The sequence below is a fragment of the Pseudoliparis swirei genome, chromosome 7 (genome assembly GCF_029220125.1).
Source record: "Pseudoliparis swirei isolate HS2019 ecotype Mariana Trench chromosome 7, NWPU_hadal_v1, whole genome shotgun sequence".
NCBI lineage: Eukaryota > Metazoa > Chordata > Actinopteri > Perciformes > Liparidae > Pseudoliparis > Pseudoliparis swirei.
Window position 1 is genome coordinate 14,980,560 of NC_079394.1, and position 18,681 is coordinate 14,999,240.

At 43.1% G+C, this 18,681-nt stretch overlaps 1 protein-coding gene across 2 annotated transcripts in view; it reads left to right on the top strand.

The window, feature by feature from the left end:
- The first annotated feature begins 1,687 nt into the window (after window positions 1–1,687).
- antxr2a (ANTXR cell adhesion molecule 2a) overlaps window positions 1,688–18,681 on the top strand; it is a 67,795-nt gene continuing 50,801 nt past the window's right edge. Inside the window, exons 1-10 of one of the 2 annotated variants that reach the window (XM_056419404.1) lie at window positions 1,688–1,820; window positions 2,049–2,212; window positions 9,344–9,415; window positions 11,799–11,870; window positions 12,621–12,702; window positions 12,792–12,896; window positions 13,332–13,400; window positions 15,261–15,341; window positions 16,660–16,720; window positions 17,651–17,746. In XM_056419404.1, the coding sequence (XP_056275379.1) occupies window positions 1,803–1,820; window positions 2,049–2,212; window positions 9,344–9,415; window positions 11,799–11,870; window positions 12,621–12,702; window positions 12,792–12,896; window positions 13,332–13,400; window positions 15,261–15,341; window positions 16,660–16,720; window positions 17,651–17,746 (820 nt within the window). In that variant the 5' untranslated portion in view covers window positions 1,688–1,802. Of the gene's footprint in view, window positions 2,213–9,343; window positions 9,416–11,798; window positions 11,871–12,620; window positions 12,703–12,791; window positions 12,897–13,331; window positions 13,401–15,260; window positions 15,342–16,659; window positions 16,721–17,650; window positions 17,747–18,681 lie in introns of both variants that reach the window. The other variant, XM_056419405.1, reaches the window with a different exon arrangement.

Genomic DNA, 18,681 nt, shown 5'->3' on the forward strand with positions numbered 1-18,681 from the left:
GCATTTATTTAATTATTTATTTATACTTAAGTCATTTTAAGTCCTCCATATGTCTGAACCCGCAAAGGTGTGGAGTATATAGAGGCAACTTTAATTCAAATGTTAAACATAAAGACCCCCCCCCCTTTTGGGGTTATCTATGAGGGTCATCACAAAAAAAGAAGAAGAAGAAGAAAGCAAAAGAAAACAGAGAAATAAATATTTTTCGACTAAAATGGCACATTTATATATACATATATATGTATGTATATATATATATATATGTTCATGAATATATAAACATAAACAAACATATATATTGATTATATATATTTATATATTTTTTTATTTAATAAAAATGCTGTTTATGTTTAAGGAAATTATATATACATTTATAAAAATATATTTATATATATATATATTCATATTTTTAATTTAGTATATATTTAGATATATATTCATATTTTTAATTGTGTCTATATTTATTCGCTCACTGTATTTTAAAATAAAATAAACTAAAACTTTGCGTCTAATTAAGTTCAAGAAAAATGAAGGAACTGTCAATGAATTATTAACAATAATAAATACAAATAATGTATAATAAAATAAAAGATGTCAACATTTACTTGTTGGGAATCAAACCACCGACCCCCTACACAGGCAGTGCCTTGCTCATCAACAGTGAAGAAGAAGAAAAAACTATCAAACTAATAATGCAACACTATTAATCAATGACACAGATGTTATTGGGTGTGTTTGCACGGCGACATCCGCCTCTGCAGAAGTCCAACAGCTGGGGCCATCTCCCACATGCGCACTAAGCTGAAAACTGACGAGGCATTAAAGTGCAGTAGGAAAGATCGGATCGACACCTTTGTTTGACCTTTTAATGAAACTCAGTAGTCAGTCACAATCAAAAGAAAATGCTAAAAAAAAGTGAATGCATCACTTATATTGTCCCTCTGAAAAGTTTACATTTTGTTTCCATTACTTGTCATTAAACATTTAGAAATATACATTTGAAGTTTTTTTTATCTTACTTTGTCTATTTGCATCCGTGAAATTTAGATTTCTCACAAATTAACTAAAAGTTAGCGTTATTTAAATACCTCAAAGGTTTTACTCCACGCACCTGTAGTGTCGTCAATGTCCTTTTATATATAGACATATATATGTATATATAAATTCATATTTTGCTCGCTAATATATCTATATATTTTTTATTAAGATATTTCTTTCAAAAGATACGGATATATATGTATATATATATATATATATATAATAGGGAGCAACATGTCCCTTTAAGTAAAAGGTTATAATAGTTCAAATACAATTATATATCCTTTTTTAAATTAAGATATTTAAAAAAGAATTAATATACTTATATATATATAAATATATATATATATATATTAGGAAGCAAAATGTCCCTTGAAGTAAAAGGTTACAATAGTTAAAATACTAAAAGAAATAATATATATATTTAGCTCCCTAATATAAATATATATATATTATCTTGATTAAAATATTATTATTATCTATATTCTCCTGTTAAATGAGCCAAGTGTATTTGTTCAATAAAACTAACTTTCTTTCTTTCATTTTTTCCAACTGTGTAAAAAAACAGTTTATTCCGGTAGCACTTGGAATCCCGAGCTTTTTAGCGAGCACTTGAATGCGGCCTAACTTTCTTTCCTTTCCTGTGAAAGGTCTACTTTTGTAGCGCGGAGAACTTTTCCTCGTTCGCATTGATTTCAACCCTAAAAACAAACCCCCAAAAAGGAGTGCGCGTGAGGAGTCCGAGTTCTTACTCTTCGTGAGGAATGTGGAGTGAGCGAAGGGTGAGTCAGGAGGATGAAGACACTCTACGGTCGGTGACGTCGGTTTTCTTCATATATATATATAAACTTGGTCGTCTCGTGCATGGAGGAAGACTTTTTGACATGCAGCTCCGGGGTGCGCGCGCCACACTGAAGCTCTTTTAAACAAACAAAAAGGACACACACACATATATATATATATTTTATATTTATTTATTTTTCTACAAAAACCAAACTATGTTGGAGAAGTTGTCACGTCGTCTGCCCGCGGAGGGTGACCTGTTCTCCGGAAGGAGTCGTTGGACTCCGGCCGCGGTGGCCGTGGTGCTGATGGGGGGGCTGCTGGCCTCGTCCTGCTGGGCGGAGGAGGCGTCCTGCCACGGGGCCTACGACCTGTACTTTGTCCTGGACAAGTAAGTAAGAGAGAGAGAGAGAGAGAGAGATGTGCCGTGGGGGTGGGGGCGGGGGAGAGATTCTGTGACATGTTAGATTCTGTGACTTTGACATGGTGACCCCCATAGTTCTAGTCAGGGCTCCAGACTGCGACCAAATGGTCGCATTTTGCGCCTAAAATTAGACACAGTGCGAGTACATTTTTCATCAACTCGCGCATGCGCGACCAGTAAATTAGCAGATTTTTTTTGTTTTTGTTATTAAATATTTTTGTTGCTGACAAACTTGTTCTACACTTCAGCCCACTATAGTTAGCGGTAATGCCTGAATGACTGGTTTGCTAACCGACATTAACTCCAGAAGAAGAAGAAAGGAGACGAAAACCGAAGAAGAAGGCTGGCCTGTGTGTGAGAGCGGGGGGGGGCTAATGTGTGAAAAGAGGCGCACAGCAACGGAGACAATGCGACCGGCGTTGGCCGCAGAGTGAGAGGTCAGAGGGGATCCTCACCACCGAGCGGCGTCCCCGTCCCCCCAGTTGAATCTCTGGGTCGACTCACATGTCTGCCCCTAGAGCCTGATGCTCACGGTAAACACATTCGATCAGGAGCGCGCGAGGGTTTTGAGAAAGTTAGCGGAAGGATTTAAGTGACAACATCCGGTTTTGCAAAGTTAGCGTAAAGAACCACGTGAAACAACATCCGTTTTTGAAAATAAGATGTCGACAAATCATACACGAACATATAAAAGTAAACAATGAACTGATTTAGTATCTTTAGAGATCGTTTCTGAGATTTAGCTTAACATATGCTAACATTAGAACATTTTTACTGGACCAAGGAAGAGTTTATAAAAATTAGTCAGACTTGTGTATGTTAAGAAAAGTCCTGTATATAGATTTCCCCAAGAGTCCCAGGAAATGAATGATGCAGATGTGTTCCATACATATCTGAAATCCCCTACAATAGCAATCAAACAATTGTAATGTATCAATTTGGACATTTTTCAAAGTAAAAGTCCTAAATGTTTAAAGAAATCTGTAATTTCTTTAATGTTTGAGTTGCTTTATATATGTATTTCCTCATAGTCCTCATAGCAATAATGCTACACAAAAAATAGAATGCTTCAATCGACACCATGATCGGTATTATCGGTGATCGGCAGATATTGATTTCAGTGATCGGTGATCGGCACCAAAAACCTGATCGGTGCATCTCTAGAAACCAACAAATGTTTTGATTGGCCACATCGAAGTGCAACATGCACATGCTCAAGGTATGTTTTTTCTTAAAATATGTTTAAACTCAATACAGTAACTTCTGAAGAGTTCTCTGTTGTGAATGTTTTGCAGTTCATGAAGGCAAAAAGGCATAAGATTGTATATTGTCAAATTATTTATCAGTAATACAGTAGAAATGATGGGAAAACTTTGCAAGTCGATTTATACTGTGCGCAGGGTTTTTCCTGCATAGAGAAAATTTGGGCGAGCCGAGAAGAGTTGTTAACGGGGGGAGGGGGTGCCAGTGAGGAGTGTGCTTACCCGTGTGCGCGGATGTGTGCGCGCATCATGGCAGAGCGGCCAGCTGCTGATCACTCACTCAATATCTCGACTGCATGAATAGATGGTGCGCGCGCAGCGCGGCAAAAATTTTGACCCAGGAAAACCCTGTGTGCGCCCCTAAATTTTCTGCTTGCGCCCCTAACATTTTAAGTTAGGGGCCACTGTGCTCCTAGTTAAAAAAGTTAGTCTGGAGCCCTGGTTCTAGTGTTGGGTGTCAACGCATATTTAACTAGAATGGGCACTCGGTAGAGCGCATACCTTCGCATATCACAAGATTGGGCATTGAATTATGAACATTTTGGCATTAGTTGCATGCCAATTGGACAAAAATGTATCGTGCTAAGGTCAAAAAAAGATGTTGACCTTTCCATGACCTTGACCTTTGACCTGATTGATCCCAAAATCTAATCAAATGGTCCCCGGATAATAACCAATCATCCCACCAAATTTCATGCGTTTCAAGAAGATTTTGACCTGTTCATGACCTTTGACCTTGAACTTTGACCATATCGATCCCAAAATCTAATCAACTGGTCCCCGGATAATAACCAATCATCCCACCAAATTTCATGCAATTCGGTTCAATACTTTTTGAGTTTTGCGAATAACACGCATACAAATAAATAAATAAATACACGGCGATCAAAACATAACCTTCCGCATTTTCAATGCGAAGGTAATAAAGCCACGTCTGAATGGTTCGATGCCCTTTCCTCCTTTCCTTGTTTCAACACACCAACATCCGAAGTAAATAATTGTGTTCCCCAGTTTGCTGAGGAAGAACTTGATGGTTTGAGTTCTGGTTCCTGGACCCCACCCAACACCTTTGGGGTGAACTGAGCCGGACCGGATCTCACTAGGCCTTCAAAAAAACCTACAAACTAGGTTTATTCTGGTATTGAGGTTAACCTAAACCTCACCGTGCTGCCTTTAAAAAAAAAAGAAGGAGAATAGAGGGTCACGTGACATCATGAGGTACGCTTACCCACGTGAGAATGGAGGCGTGTCACGTCTTCCCTTCCTCGCCATCGCAAAGAAACGGCGTGCGACTCGGTTGCATCGCTCCAACCGTTAAACGTCAGTTCGTTGTCGAGTTAAAGAAGCTGCTCGCCGCTCTGTTCAGCTTTCTACGTGACCTTGTGACCTTTTGACTCCTTAAGTTTCTACAAAGGTCTTCAACGCCGCTCGAGACTCGCTCGTGCAACACCTGCAAAGAACACGTTGCGTCACCGTTTGGAAACTTCCTGCGTCTTTCGCAACGCTGTCAACGCCTCCGATGAGTTACGGCAGTTTAACACTGTCCTACCCCGGCTTGGAGACGCGTTGAGTTTCTCTGACCCGATTCTTTTTAGAAAACTACCCCACCCTCGTTTAAAAATGTCTAAACTGAAGATGACGGAGCTCATTGGCTCAAGTTTGTATGATTTACAAATGCTACGCTAAAAACTAGCGTTCAGCTAAAAGCTCCGCTGTGAAGAATAGCTCATCTCTGAGGGGAAGTTGACTCTCCTGCAGGATGAAGCTCCTCCCCTTCCTGTTTGTCCTGATGAGGCTCAGATCGTGGTGTCAGTGAGTCGTGCAGTGTTGCTTCACAGCGATGGCGTTTCAGTCCGAGTTCATGAACGCATCACTGACACTGATGGCGCCGCGAAAGGTCGCCTCGGTGTGTTGGTGCGCGATGTTTTTTATTGTTTTCGTTTTAAATACTGTTTTCTGCTGGGATTCCCAGAGCTCTTTCACCAGAGAAGAGCTCTTGAACATCAGGGGAACAACTCCAGCGGATTTACTTCCAACGTTTTTAACTTCTGTGGAGTTACTGGACATTTTTGTAAAAGGTGTGCTCACCTTCGCCACGTGGTGAAACGCCGCGGAGAGGGAAGCGTTCGGGAGCGCTTATGCGGCTACGAAACGGGATCTCGTACAGCGCTGCCGGGCATATTTCTCTCCAACGTCCGCTCACTGTGCAACAAACTGGACGAACTCCAGCTGCTGGTGGGGAGAGACAGAGACTTCTCCTCATCCTCCGTTCTGTGTTTCACGGAATCATGGCTTAGTGGCTCGATACCAGACTCTGCGCTCCAGCTCGCTGGCTTCCAGCTGTTCCGAGCGGACCGGGTCTCGGAGCTCTCCGGTAAAAAAAAGGGTGGAGGAATCTGCTTTTACCTCAACAACGGCTGGTGCAACGACGTAACGGTGATTCTACAGCACTGTTCGCCGGACCTGGAATCTTTTATCATCCACTGCAAACCCTTCTACTCCCCACGTGAGTTCGCTTCATTCATCCTGGCCGGAGTTTACATGCCGCCGCAGGGGAACGTGAACGAGGCACAACAGACACTCGCTGAACAGATACGGCGTGTGGAGCGGACCTTCCCGGACTCTTTAGTTATTGTACTCGGGGATTTTAACAAAGGAAACCTCAGCCACGAACTCCCTAAATATAGACAGTTAATTAAATGCCCTACCAGAGAGAAGAGCATTCTGGACCACTGCTACACAACAATCAGCAGGGCCTATCACGCCGTCCCTCGAGCTGCACTGGGAAACTCTGACCACGTCATGGTTCATCTGATTCCCTCATACAGGCAGAGACTAAAGCTCTGCAAACCTGTGGTGAGGAAGTTCAAGAAGTGGACCAGTGAGGCTCTGGAGGATCTACGGGCGTGCTTTGACTGTACTGACTGGGATGTCTTCAGGACTGCTACCAACAGCCTGGATGAGTACACAGAGGCTGTAACTTCCTACATCAGCTTCTGTGAGGACAGCTGTATTCCATCCAGCTCCAGGGTGAGTTATAACAACGACAAACCCTGGTTCACAGCGGAGCTCAGGAAGCTAAGACTGCAGAAGGACCAGGCATTCAGGAGTGGGGACAAGGACCTGTACACAGAGTCCAAATACAGGTTTAGCAAGGCGGTGAGAGATGCTAAACGACTGTACTCTGAGAAACTGCAACAGCAGCTCTCAGCAAACGACTCTGCTTCTGTCTGGAGAGGGCTCAGGCAGATCACCAACTACAAGCCCAAATCACCCCACTCCATGAACAATGTGCTTCTGGCAGACGAGCTAAATGAGTTCTACTGCCGCTTTGAAAGACAATGGAGCAGTCCTGAGACCATCCCCACAGCCCCACCAACAAGCCACAGACCATCAGCCCACCCTCCCCAGCCCATCAGGGCTCACACCTCTGGAGCACCCTCCATCAACTCAGCGACGCCTCGTCATCCTGGAGAGAGCAGTCAACAGGCTGTTTAAAAGCAGAACCCCATAAAGCAGCGGGCCCGGACTCCGTCTCCCCCTCCACCCTGAAGCACTGTGCGGACCAGCTGTCTCCGGTGTTCACCGACATCTTCAACACCTCCCTGGAGACATGCCACGTTCCAGCCTGCTTCAAGGCCTCCACCATCATCCCGTCCCCAAAAACCCAAGATCACAGGACTCAATGACTACAGGCCCGTCGCCTGACCTCTGTGGTCATGAAGTCCTTTGAACGCTGGTCCTGTCACACCTCAAGACCATCACCGACCCACTCCTGGACCCCTGCAGTTCGCCTACAGAGCCAACAGGTCTGCAGGCGATGCAGTCAACATGGCCCTTCACTACATCCTCCAGCATCTGGACTCCCGAGGAACCTCGCCAGGATCCTGTTTGTGGACTTCAGCTCTGCCTTCAATTCCATCATCCCGTCCCTGTTGCAGGACAAGCTCTCCCAGCTGCACGTGCCCGACTCCACCTGCAGGTGGATCACAGACTTCCTGACCGACAGGAAGCAGCACGTGAGGCTGGGGAAACACGTCTCAGGCTCCCGGACCACCAGCACGGGTTCCCCACAAGGCTGTGTTCTCTCCCCTCTGCTGTTCTCCCTGTACACCAACAGCTGCACCTCCAGTCACCAGTCCGTCAAGCTCCTAAAGTTCGCGGATGACACCACCCTCATTGGACTCATCTCTGGCGGGACGAGACCGCCTACAGGTGGGAGACTGACCACCTGGTGACCTGGTGCAGCCAGAACAACCTGGAGCTCAACGCTCTGAAGACAGTGGAGATGGTTGTGGATTTCAGGAGGAATGCAGCCCCACCCGCCCTCTCATCCTGTGTGACTCCCCGTCGGCTGTGGAGTCCTACCGCTTCCTGGGCTCCATCATCTCCCAGGACCTCAAGTGGGAGCTGAACATCGGCTCCATCTCCAAGAAGGCCCAGCAGAGGATGTTCTTCCTGAGGCAGCTGAGGAAATTCAACCTGCCAGGGAAGATGATGGTACAGTTCTACACGGCCATCGTTGAGTCCATCATCTGCTCCTCCATCACCGTCTGGCACCCTGCAGCCACAGCCAAAGACAAGCGCAGGCTGCAGAGCATCATCCGCTCGGCCGAGAGGGTTATCGGCTGCAATCTGCCTTCCTCCAGGTCCTGTTCACTTCCAGGTCACTGAAGCGGGCCAGAAAGATTGTCGCCGACCCTCCCACCCTGGACACTCCTGTTGAGTCCCTCCCTCGGGGAGGAGGCTGCGATCCATCATGACCACGACCTCCCGCCACACCAATAGCTTTTTCCCGACGGCGGTCGGGCTCATCAATGGACCCCGGGACTGACTGACTGTCACCCCCAGGACTACCACCTCTTCTTCCACCTTCCTCTCTCCTCCTTCTTCCCGCTCCTTCCTCTTCCTCCTCCTCCCTCTTCCTCCCACTCCTCCTCCCTCCTTGCGTTGATTGTTGTTTGTCATGTCCAAATGTTGCACCTTCCACCAAAAAAAATTCCTCGTTTGTTTGTGAAAACATTCATTCTTTGGCAATAAACCTGTTTCTGATTCTGATTCTGATTCTTTGTTTCCTTCTTCTTTCTTTCCAGTGAACTTTTTTTTTTTCCGCGTGGTGACACCTTTAATGTCTCCAAACTTTATTTTAACCGAGAGCCGAGCTCCCTCCTTGAGGAATATCCTGTTCATTGGTCATGTGGATGAACCCTGTTCATTGGTCGACAAGTGTATGACACAAACACAAGGCCCGCGGGTCGTATCTGACCCGCCACGTCATTTTCTGTCCTGACGGCTTGAAAGACATGTGATCACCTTTTCTTCAAGAAATATAAGAACAATATCGTGTGCTTTTATTTTGAAGGTTTCAAATTAACTGGATTTATGTTATAATATTAGACGAAACAATATTTCTACACTGAAATAAACGCTAATATAACGAAAAGAGAGTTATTTACTATATATTTGAGTAGTTTACATGTTTCAGTTTCAACCCTTTGAGGGCGGCCATGATGCTGAATATGAGTTTGACCTCCCTGCTTTACGGGGTGCAAAATGGCTCTTTTTCGGCGTTGAGATGCATTCTTTTTCGCCGTCATTAAAATCTTCTTTATTCTTTATTTGCGCCCTCTGTTCTGCGAGTGGAAGTGTTTCCACTTGCAAAAAAAAGAGAAAAGAAATGAGACCAGCTGCCGCGGAACGAGGACTTATCGGCACAAACCGTCTCCAGCACGTGGCCGGTGTGAATGTCCAACAGCGAACAGTATCCGACTCCCCGGCACACAATCTGCTGCCGCACACTGACTCTTTGTGTGTTTGTGTGTTTGTGTGTTTTCAGGTCCGGCAGCGTCTCCTCCGACTGGGTCGAGATCTACTCGTTCGTGAAGAACCTCACCGACAGATTCGTGAGGTGAGACGAACTCCGAGCATTTAACGGCGATGCAAAGAATTGCAATACGACGTACAATAAAGCAAAAGAAAGTATTATTCACCTCTTAATGAATGAATGAAAACCAAGCGACGTGATTGGCCGACGGAGCGAAATATTTTTTACTTATCACTTGTAATGGCATCAGTTGACATGCGGCTATAATTAAAGACCCTACCGCTATCAAATAGCAACATCCGTGACGTCCTTTTTTTTGTACATAAATTGATAAATAAAGAAACAACCCGCCTGTAAACGCTTGGTCTTGCGTAACGCCGCCATCTGCCAGCAGAGGACAGACGGCGGCGACCTCCGCCAGAACCGAGTGGTTTGGTTGAAGGAAAATAGCAAAAGGCACCAGGTGGGAGTGGGTGGCAGAGAGGAGCAGCTCTTCTGGGCTGTGAGAATGGCCATTTGCACCGGGGTGTGTGTTTTGCGTCCACACACACACACACACACACACACACACACACACACACAGAGCAGAATATGTACAGTAAAGCAAAAGCACACTGGAAGGCGACGAGGACAATCTGCTAAACAATGTTCGCTCTGCTTCTGTCGCGCCATGTGGAGCGAACTGGACTCCCCCCCCCCCCCCACCATCACCCTACGATATGTCCTTGGCATCCCCTAAATCGGCGGTGTCGCATACGATGGCGAGCCCCCCCCGCCCCCCCTTTTCATCGGCTCGCCACCGCTAAACGTCGCCGCCCACGATTTGTCATCTGTGACTCGGGTTACTTTTCTTTTCTTTTTCTTCTTCTCCTCCTCTCCGTGTCCACACGTGTGACTCTGAAACTCGCAGACGGGATGCAGATGCACGCGCCGCCGCCTCCTCCCTTCGTGCTCCGGAGAGGCTCAGCAATCTTCACCAGCTGAAGTTTAGACGCCGTTTGCAGGACGGCGCCCGTGCGTTGCAAGTTTTATTTAGTCGCCCAACGACCTCTCGGTGGTCAGACTTCATTCGGTGGATCCACTGCAGCCCGTTTTACACTCTATATTTTTTTTACGGTGGATTGACGTATTTTCTTTAATTGACTTTAATTTATTTTAGATAAAGATCCTGCTTTTTCTCACAATTTAGCCATTAATTTGTATTAATTTGTATTAATTTTTGTATTTATTTTAACGCTGTGTAGACAAGAGAAACCGTTATAGTTATTTAAAGAATTCAGTTTTTTGGGGATATACGTTTATATATATATATAGTGCCCGTCTTTTTAAAATGATATATAAACTTCCAGTGCTTGTTCACTTCTCTTCATTTAAAAAAAATAAAAATAAAGTAAAGTCTGTGTAGACGAGAGAAACCGTTGTAATTATTTAAGGTATTTATGGCGTGACAAGGGACCCATTCTGTGCTCCACATGTCGGCACCAGTTCCTCGTCTTCATTTTTAAATATATATATATATATATTTTATATATAAACTTATGTTAAACATATTAAATATATAATATATTTTATATATATATATTAAATCTAATGTATATAAATTAAATATATATAATATTTATATATATATAATATTTTCTATTATTTGCATAAACCCAGTAAGTCGTTATAACCACATTATTGTCAGTCTCGTTTGATTATTTAGTAAAATCACCAGTGGCCTGACATTCAATATCAATATTGAAATGGTGAATAATTGTATTGTTTCATTGTGGATAACAAAACTAAACTGCATACATTTTCGTGTAAAACCTTGTGTGTAAGTCATAATTCTTTAATTCAAATCATGGGTATTATCAATTTTTGCACGGCGCTGACCGTTAACCTCATCTCCATGACGACGCTATTTAATCGCCGATCCTTAAATTTTCACTCCATTACAATTACACAAAGTATTGGGGGGATTTAAACTTCTTTTTTTTGTTGTTGCACTAAATACATTAACACAAGTCGGTTTTCAGTTTTTCAAGCACGTTTATTCTCTTTAAAGAAATACTATTTTTACGAGGCTGAAACGTGAGAAAACTGTCAGACGCATCCGTTCACACCTTTAAACAGTCACAGGTACACTGTGTGTGTGTGTGTGTGTGACTCATCATGCTCAACATGCTTCCTGTCTGAATGGATTAATCACTTCCTCGAGTCCCTCAAGAAGCTGCTCGAAGTCCAACACTAATATTCGTTGAATAGCCACCAGAGTCATTTTGACTGTGTGTTTGGGTGGTTGATGAGGAAGAGGATGGAAGTGATGATTTTAATGGAGGGAGGAAGCAGAGGATCTGAATTGAAAGAGACATTTCTCATTGGCTGCAAAGAAACTGAATAAACCTTTGCTGTCAAAATAATTTAAAAATATAAATAAGTTATAGAAATTAACCGCTTTCTTTTCTTTTCTTCTCCCCTTCAGCCCCAGAATGAGAGTCTCGTTCATCGTGTTCTCGGCGCAGGCCAAAGTCCTGCTGCCTCTGACTGGAGACAGGTAGGAAGGAACACACCATTTTCTTGACGGACATCGGTTACTGTACCTTTAAGAAGCCTCAGGGTCTCGATTCACCTGATGATTACTATACCTTAACCCTTGTGTTGCCTTAGGGTCATTTTGACCCGAATCAATATTACACCCTTCCCCCGCCTTTGGGTCATTTTGACCCGATTCAATGTTTCACCCTCCTGTTACCTTTATATTTACTAACATATTTTACCCTTTGGGTTCAATTTGACGCCAGCAATTAAAACCTCCAGAAGATTATTAGAATTAATATTGTTTTCCAAGTTTAAGTGTGAGGCACTTTATGTTTGTTTGTTGACTACCGAAAGAACACCGACATTAAACATTGAATGGGGTCAAATTAATCCTAGGGCGGGGGGAGGGTGTAATATTGATTCGGGTCAAAATGACCCTAAGGCAACACAAGGGTTAAGAAGCCTCGCGGTATTCACTTGATGGTTAATGTACCTTTAAGATGCCTCGTGGTCTCTTTTGAGTCACTTGACGGTTACTGTCTCTTTAAGAAGCCTCGGGGGCTCTATTGATTCACTTCATCTTACTGTACCTTAAGAATCATCAGGATGTGATTGTTGCCCCATTGTGATGAAAATACCCAATTATGAACATAGTATGAAATGACACTTATTTATAATTAAATTATGTATGATAATGTTCACAGTTTAAATACTTTATTATCATTGTATTATAAGTTATTCATAATATATATGCGGTGTGTGTAAGGTCTGAGATAGAAGAAGGTCTGCAGCGTTTACGGGAGGTGAAACCAGCCGGAGAGACGTACATGCACGAGGGCATAAAGGAGGTCAGTGTGACATCACAGTACTGCAGCTGAGCGCTCCACAGCATTGAGACGGTTTGTTGTTGTTGTCTCCCCCCCCCCCCTCCCCGCAGGCCTCGGTTCAGATCCAGAGGCAGACCACTACGACCTCCAGCATCATCCTGGCGCTGACGGATGGAAAACTCGAGGTTTACATCCACGAGCTCACGGTGAAGGAGGTGAATTAATTTAATTAGGAAAATACAATTATTATTTATTTCTCAGCTTTTAAAAATGATAACAAATATTCTGTTAATTTTGCGAGCAAAGAATAAAAAAATATGTATTTAATCAAACACTTATTTATTAAGTCTACATTTATTATTTTCTTAAATAAAAAAAAATATTGTGAGCATTTTGAGAGCGTAGTATAATATTCTCTTAATTCTCTTTAAAGAATATTTAAAAAAAATATTCTGTAAATTGAGAGCGAAGCGTGACTTTTTTTTTTCTTGAAAAAATATTCTGTTAATTTTGAGAGCGAAGCATAAAAAAATATGTAATTTTTATTTAATTAAACACATATTTATGAATACATTTATTTATCGTTGATTATTCTGGTGCCTACACGTCCTGCGAGTACAATTACTATTTTCTTTTCTTTCCACCTGCAGGCTGACGAGGCGAGGAGATTCGGCGCCCGTGTTTACTGCGTGGGCATCAAGGACTTCGACGAGCAGCAGGTAAGAAAATCCTTCGTTTTAAACCCGCCGCCTGTCGCCCGACGTGTGCCGAGCGACTTCACAGCCGACCGGCGAGAGACAGCGTCGCCGTGTTTGAAGCGTGTCAGAAAAGGTAAAACACGTGTCGTGCAAGCGCCGTCACCTGTGCGGGACAATCCTCAAGCTTGAGAGCGGTGCCGTCGTTAAACCGCCCGGGAGCCGCGTTTCAGATGTTCATCGCCGCGTTTTGGGTGTTCATCGCCGTGTTTCAGATGTTCATCACCACGTTTCAGTTCTATACGAATCGTCTTCGCTTCGCCCGAAAAGGACGAAGGAACATGTATCTTACATATTATTAGTATTATAGTACCATCTTAGGGTAAAAAAAAGAAAAGAAAGAGACTCCTAAACGTTCTTACGATAACAATGTTTCTCCGTTGGCTTGGTGGTGTCAACATGAACTAACGTTAGCTATTCACGTAACTTTAACGTGTCACGATAACACTGGTCCTCCGTTAGCTTGGTGGTGGCGAGGTGAAGTCACGTGAGATAACGTTAGCTTTTTACGTGACTTTAACACTGGTGTAGCGGCGTTCCGTCGGTGTTGTTTTTCATTAAGCCACTAAAGAGCTGCAGACACGCTGAGTTCCCTTGCATGCGCATGACAGGAGACCATTAATTTTCTTTTCTTCTGATTTTATTTTGAGCAGCAAAAAACGCTGACAAAGTACACAAAAGAATAAACGTTCAAAATAATCACACGGTCATACGGTAAAAAAAACTATGCCCTCATGTCTAATGCGGATCTTTCCTTACATCTGCTGCCGTCATAACGTCATTAAATCACCTGGCTCGAGCGTAAGTCATTAACATGAACATCTTTCAATATATTTCACTATAGTTCCTACACCGTGAGTATAATACGGAATATTAAATTATAAACAATTCTGAAACTTCAATTTAATAAAAAACACATGTGGCTCTTACAACTGGTCCTCTGTTAGCTTGGTGGCGGCGACGTGAAGCTAACGTTAGCTTTTTACGTTACTTTAACGTATCACGATAACGCTGGTCCTCGTGTAAATCTCTTAAACCTTTTTTCGCCACTCCTGCAATAAAAAGTAAAAATCCAAAGCTAATTTCCTTTTTCCTATAAAGATTTAAGTGACGGTGAATCTTCCACACTGTAAAAAACTTACTTTTGAGACCGTAATCGATAAAAGATAAGAAAAGTAAATTGACGTAAAAGACAAAAATATAAAAAATTTAAAAAAAGAAGTCAACAATGAACATCGTGAAATGTAAAAGCTCTGCTTTAGTTAATTAGTTGGTTAAGAAGACACGTTGTGAATTCTCTGATAATAACATTCAACAAGGACTTCATGTAAACGTAATGTTTATGTTTCAGGATTTATTAAAAACATTGTCTCATTTCTCTGGCCCAAGAAGGAACCTGTTGCTTATGTAACCATTATCCTCGTTCTCTGTAATACATCTTGAGTAAAATAAAAAATATATATTTTATTGTTTAAAATTGAAAAAAGTGTATTTTCCATCAGATGTGTCTTGACAAACATCAGATGAAATCAAGTGTCGAGCAATCCCAAAAGAAGCCGACTCCTCTGTCCAACATGGCGGACCGTCCCTCGTAACCATTGGTAACCACAAGCTCTTATTAAGTAAACAACACAAAGGGCAACATCGCTCCCAGTTTTGCGTTGCAGTGATGTTTGCCAACGTCGCGCCATCTGCCGTGTCTCCTCCCGTCCGCGGTATAAAGAGACGGCGCTCGCTCGTGAAGACGGGAACGAAAATCCCCAAAAAGAAAGAAAGCGCCGTTAAAAATGTGCGGCGCCTGTTTTTGTTTTCTCGTCTCGACAGCTCGCCGAGATCGCCGACACCAAGAACCAAGTGTTTCCTGTTAAAGATGGCTTCCATGCACTCAAAGGCATCGTCAACTCCGTAAGTGTGTGTTTGTGTGTGTGCTTAACACACACAGTCAATTAAGTCAATTAAGCAATTAAGCAATTAAGAAATAAGGTCATTGAGTTATTGAGTCACTGTCCATGTGACATCCTCTCTAATACAAGCGATGCTTTTATTCTTTAATATTCAGCATCAAACACAACCTATCATAAATAAATACATCATGTGACCTGATATAATGATACGCACCAAAAACGAAATTAAGAATTAATGTCGGCGTTAATTAATTGATTAAATGTGAGATAAACTGATTCCGTTGTATTATCTACCCGTCTATGCTAAGCTACATGCTATATGCAGCTGGAGTGACGGAGCCAAAGGGGGCGTGGCCTGTTTCTGTTGCTATGATTGGTCGACACGACTGTCAAGCGAAAGAGAGAATATACACTTTAAATCTCCACTAATTAGAGGAGACATAGATATCCTCTAATTGGTTTATTTTATATATATATATATAAATATATCTTCTGCTTCCTCTTCCTCTTGTCCTTCTCCTTCTTCCCGTTCTTCTTCTTGTTCTTCTTCTTCTCCTCCTCTTCCTTCTTCTCCTTCTCCTCATCCTCCTTCACCTGTTCTTCTTCCTCCTTCTCCTCCTCCTTTCTCCTCCTTCTTCCTCTTCTTTTTCTTCATCTTCATCATCATCATCTTCTCTTCCTCCTTCTCTTCCTTCCTCTTCTCATCCTCCTCCTCCCTGACAAAGCGCTGCCAAGGTAGTAATTAGACGGGGTAGATAGCGGCTCAGACGAACAACAGCAGATCCTTCTCCTCCCAGCTGTCACCGCACCCCCACCCCTCCTCTCCCTCCTCCCCTTCTCCTCCACCTTTTAACGATTCCATATCAAAGCATCACATTTAATAAGGCCGCTGTAAACACCCCCCACCCCCCTTCCCTTCCTCAGATTAAAGTTTCGGCCCGACGTCAGATGAGAGGTTCAAGTGTCTCTCAGTTAATACGCTTTCCCCCCTTTCTTTTTTTTTTAACCGCCCGTGTTCTGGTATTTGCATAGTTTGTCCTTTTTTTGTGTTGATTTATTGAACTGCGCCACCGCCTCTTTATATGATAATGCTCGATCCAGAGTTTATTGTAATAAAGCGAGGGATGTAATAGAGTGGCATAATTCCCCCATAAACACCTCGATGCAGCTGCATCCAGAGGAGTGAGACGTCTCAGGTGTCTCACCCTTTAATCTGTTTTGTAAACTCCACAGAGAAGATAACGGCCGAGGGCTCGGCGTGGTTATCCCCGGTTATTATTGTTGTTATTATTATTATTTCTCCTCTTCTCGTCCTCCAGATATTAAAGAGTTCGTGCACAGAGATCCTGAGTGTGGAGCCCTCCAGTGTCTGTGTGAACGGTGAGTCCTCCCCCTCCTCTTCCTCCTCTGTTTATGTATTTATATAAATATATTTATATATATATATATTTTTCTCTTTCTCATTCATCTATTTATTAATATATATATATATAAATTAAAATAAATAAAAAAAATATATATGTATAAATATATATTAATTAATTAATATCTATAAAAGAATTATAAATAAAGAATATATATAAATAAATACATTTAAATCTATTTGTATTCATATATATTTATTTATACATATATTTATTTTTAGATATTTATTTATATATATTTTTATTTATTTATATATAAAGGGAATTAAACAGCAGTTTATATATTTATTTTATTTGAAACTATTTACTTTTTGTCTCAACCTCTAATTGTTTTATGAATTAAATAAATTCTGCACGACTGTTCTACTATGACGTTTTGTCTTTTTCTTTTTTCATCATATTCTGCTATGACTTTTTGTCTTTTTATCATATTCAATTCAATTCAGTTTATTTGTATAGCCCAATTTCACAAATTACAAATTTGTCTCGGAGTGCTTTACAATCTGTACACATAGACATCCCTGCCCCAAAACCTCACATCGGACCAGGAAAAACTCCCAAATAACCCTTCAGGGGGAAAAAAGGGAAGAAACCTTCAGGAGAGCAACAGAGGAGGATCCCTCTCCAGGATGGACAGGGATCACTTAAACAAAACAATCCCGTGAACCCTTTGCAGGACACGAGGTGCTCCCCGGGGGACGAGTACCTAATTAATAAACTCGTAAAGACATGTATTTAATATCCCAGAGCTCTTATGTTTAGTTCTCTTCATCCTCATCCTGTACCTCCATGGGTCCTCCCACAGAGCCCTCATGACCTCTGACCCCTGCATCCCGTATGTGGTCTCACCTCTCCCCCCCCCTCTCCCCCGCTCTGTCTCCCACAGAGTCCTTCGACATCGTGCTCCGGGGGAACGGCTTCGCCGGCGGCCGCAGCAACGAGGGCGTCGTCTGCAGCTTCATCGTGGACCAGCAGACCTTCAGTGAGTGCTGAGGGGACGATGCCTTCAGGGGCCTCCGGGGGCATCGGGAACGATGCCTTCAGGGGCCTCCGGGGCCATCGGGAACGAGAGCGAGGAGCCACAAAGTGATCCCTGTCTTTTCCCTCTCTCTCTCCTCTTTCCTCTCTTCTCTCTCTCGCCCTCTCTTCCGCTCTCTCTTTTCCTCTCTTACTCTTGCTCTCCCTCCCTCTCTCTCCTTTCTCTCCTTCTCCTCTCTCCTCCCTTTCTCCTTTATCTCCCTCTCCCCATACTCTCTCTCTCTCTCCTCCCTCTCCCTCTCACCTTTCTCTCTCTCCTTCTCTTCCTCTCTCCTTTCTCTCCCTCTCCTCCCTATCCTCTCTCTCTTCCTCTCTGTCCTCTCTCTCCTCTCCCTCTTTCCTCGTCCAGGTTTTAAGTCCCTATAAACTATTCCCCCCCAAAAGTTCCCTTTTTTTCCTTCCTTGCCTTTGCTCAATGGAATTACCCACAATGCCCCCTGTTATCTCCGAGTCGCTCTCCCCATCCATACGATCAGAGCCGCAGGAAGGGGGTGGCGCTAAGTAGGTCACCGCGTTTCTCGCGTTTGAGCCGGCGGTCTGTTCCCGTCGAGGAGAAAATCCCTTTTTAAATGTTTGTGTATTTTATTTTAAACTGTTTTCTTGGCACCGGGAGCCCGATTCCATCGAAGGGGAGCGACGGTTGCCAACAACACCACAAGTTATTTATTCACTTTTTTAGTCTTTCCTTCTTTCAGTAAGTGAGGAAGCAGGAAGTGTCCGTCAGCAGACGTCTTGCTGCTGGTCTCAGGTCAGCTTGTTTATGTCACCGGGACCTCGTGATTATGGACAGGCATCACAGAGACCACCACGCATATGTGGAGCAGCTGCTCCGGGGCCTCGCCTCCACTCACAGATATTTATATATATATAGAAATATGT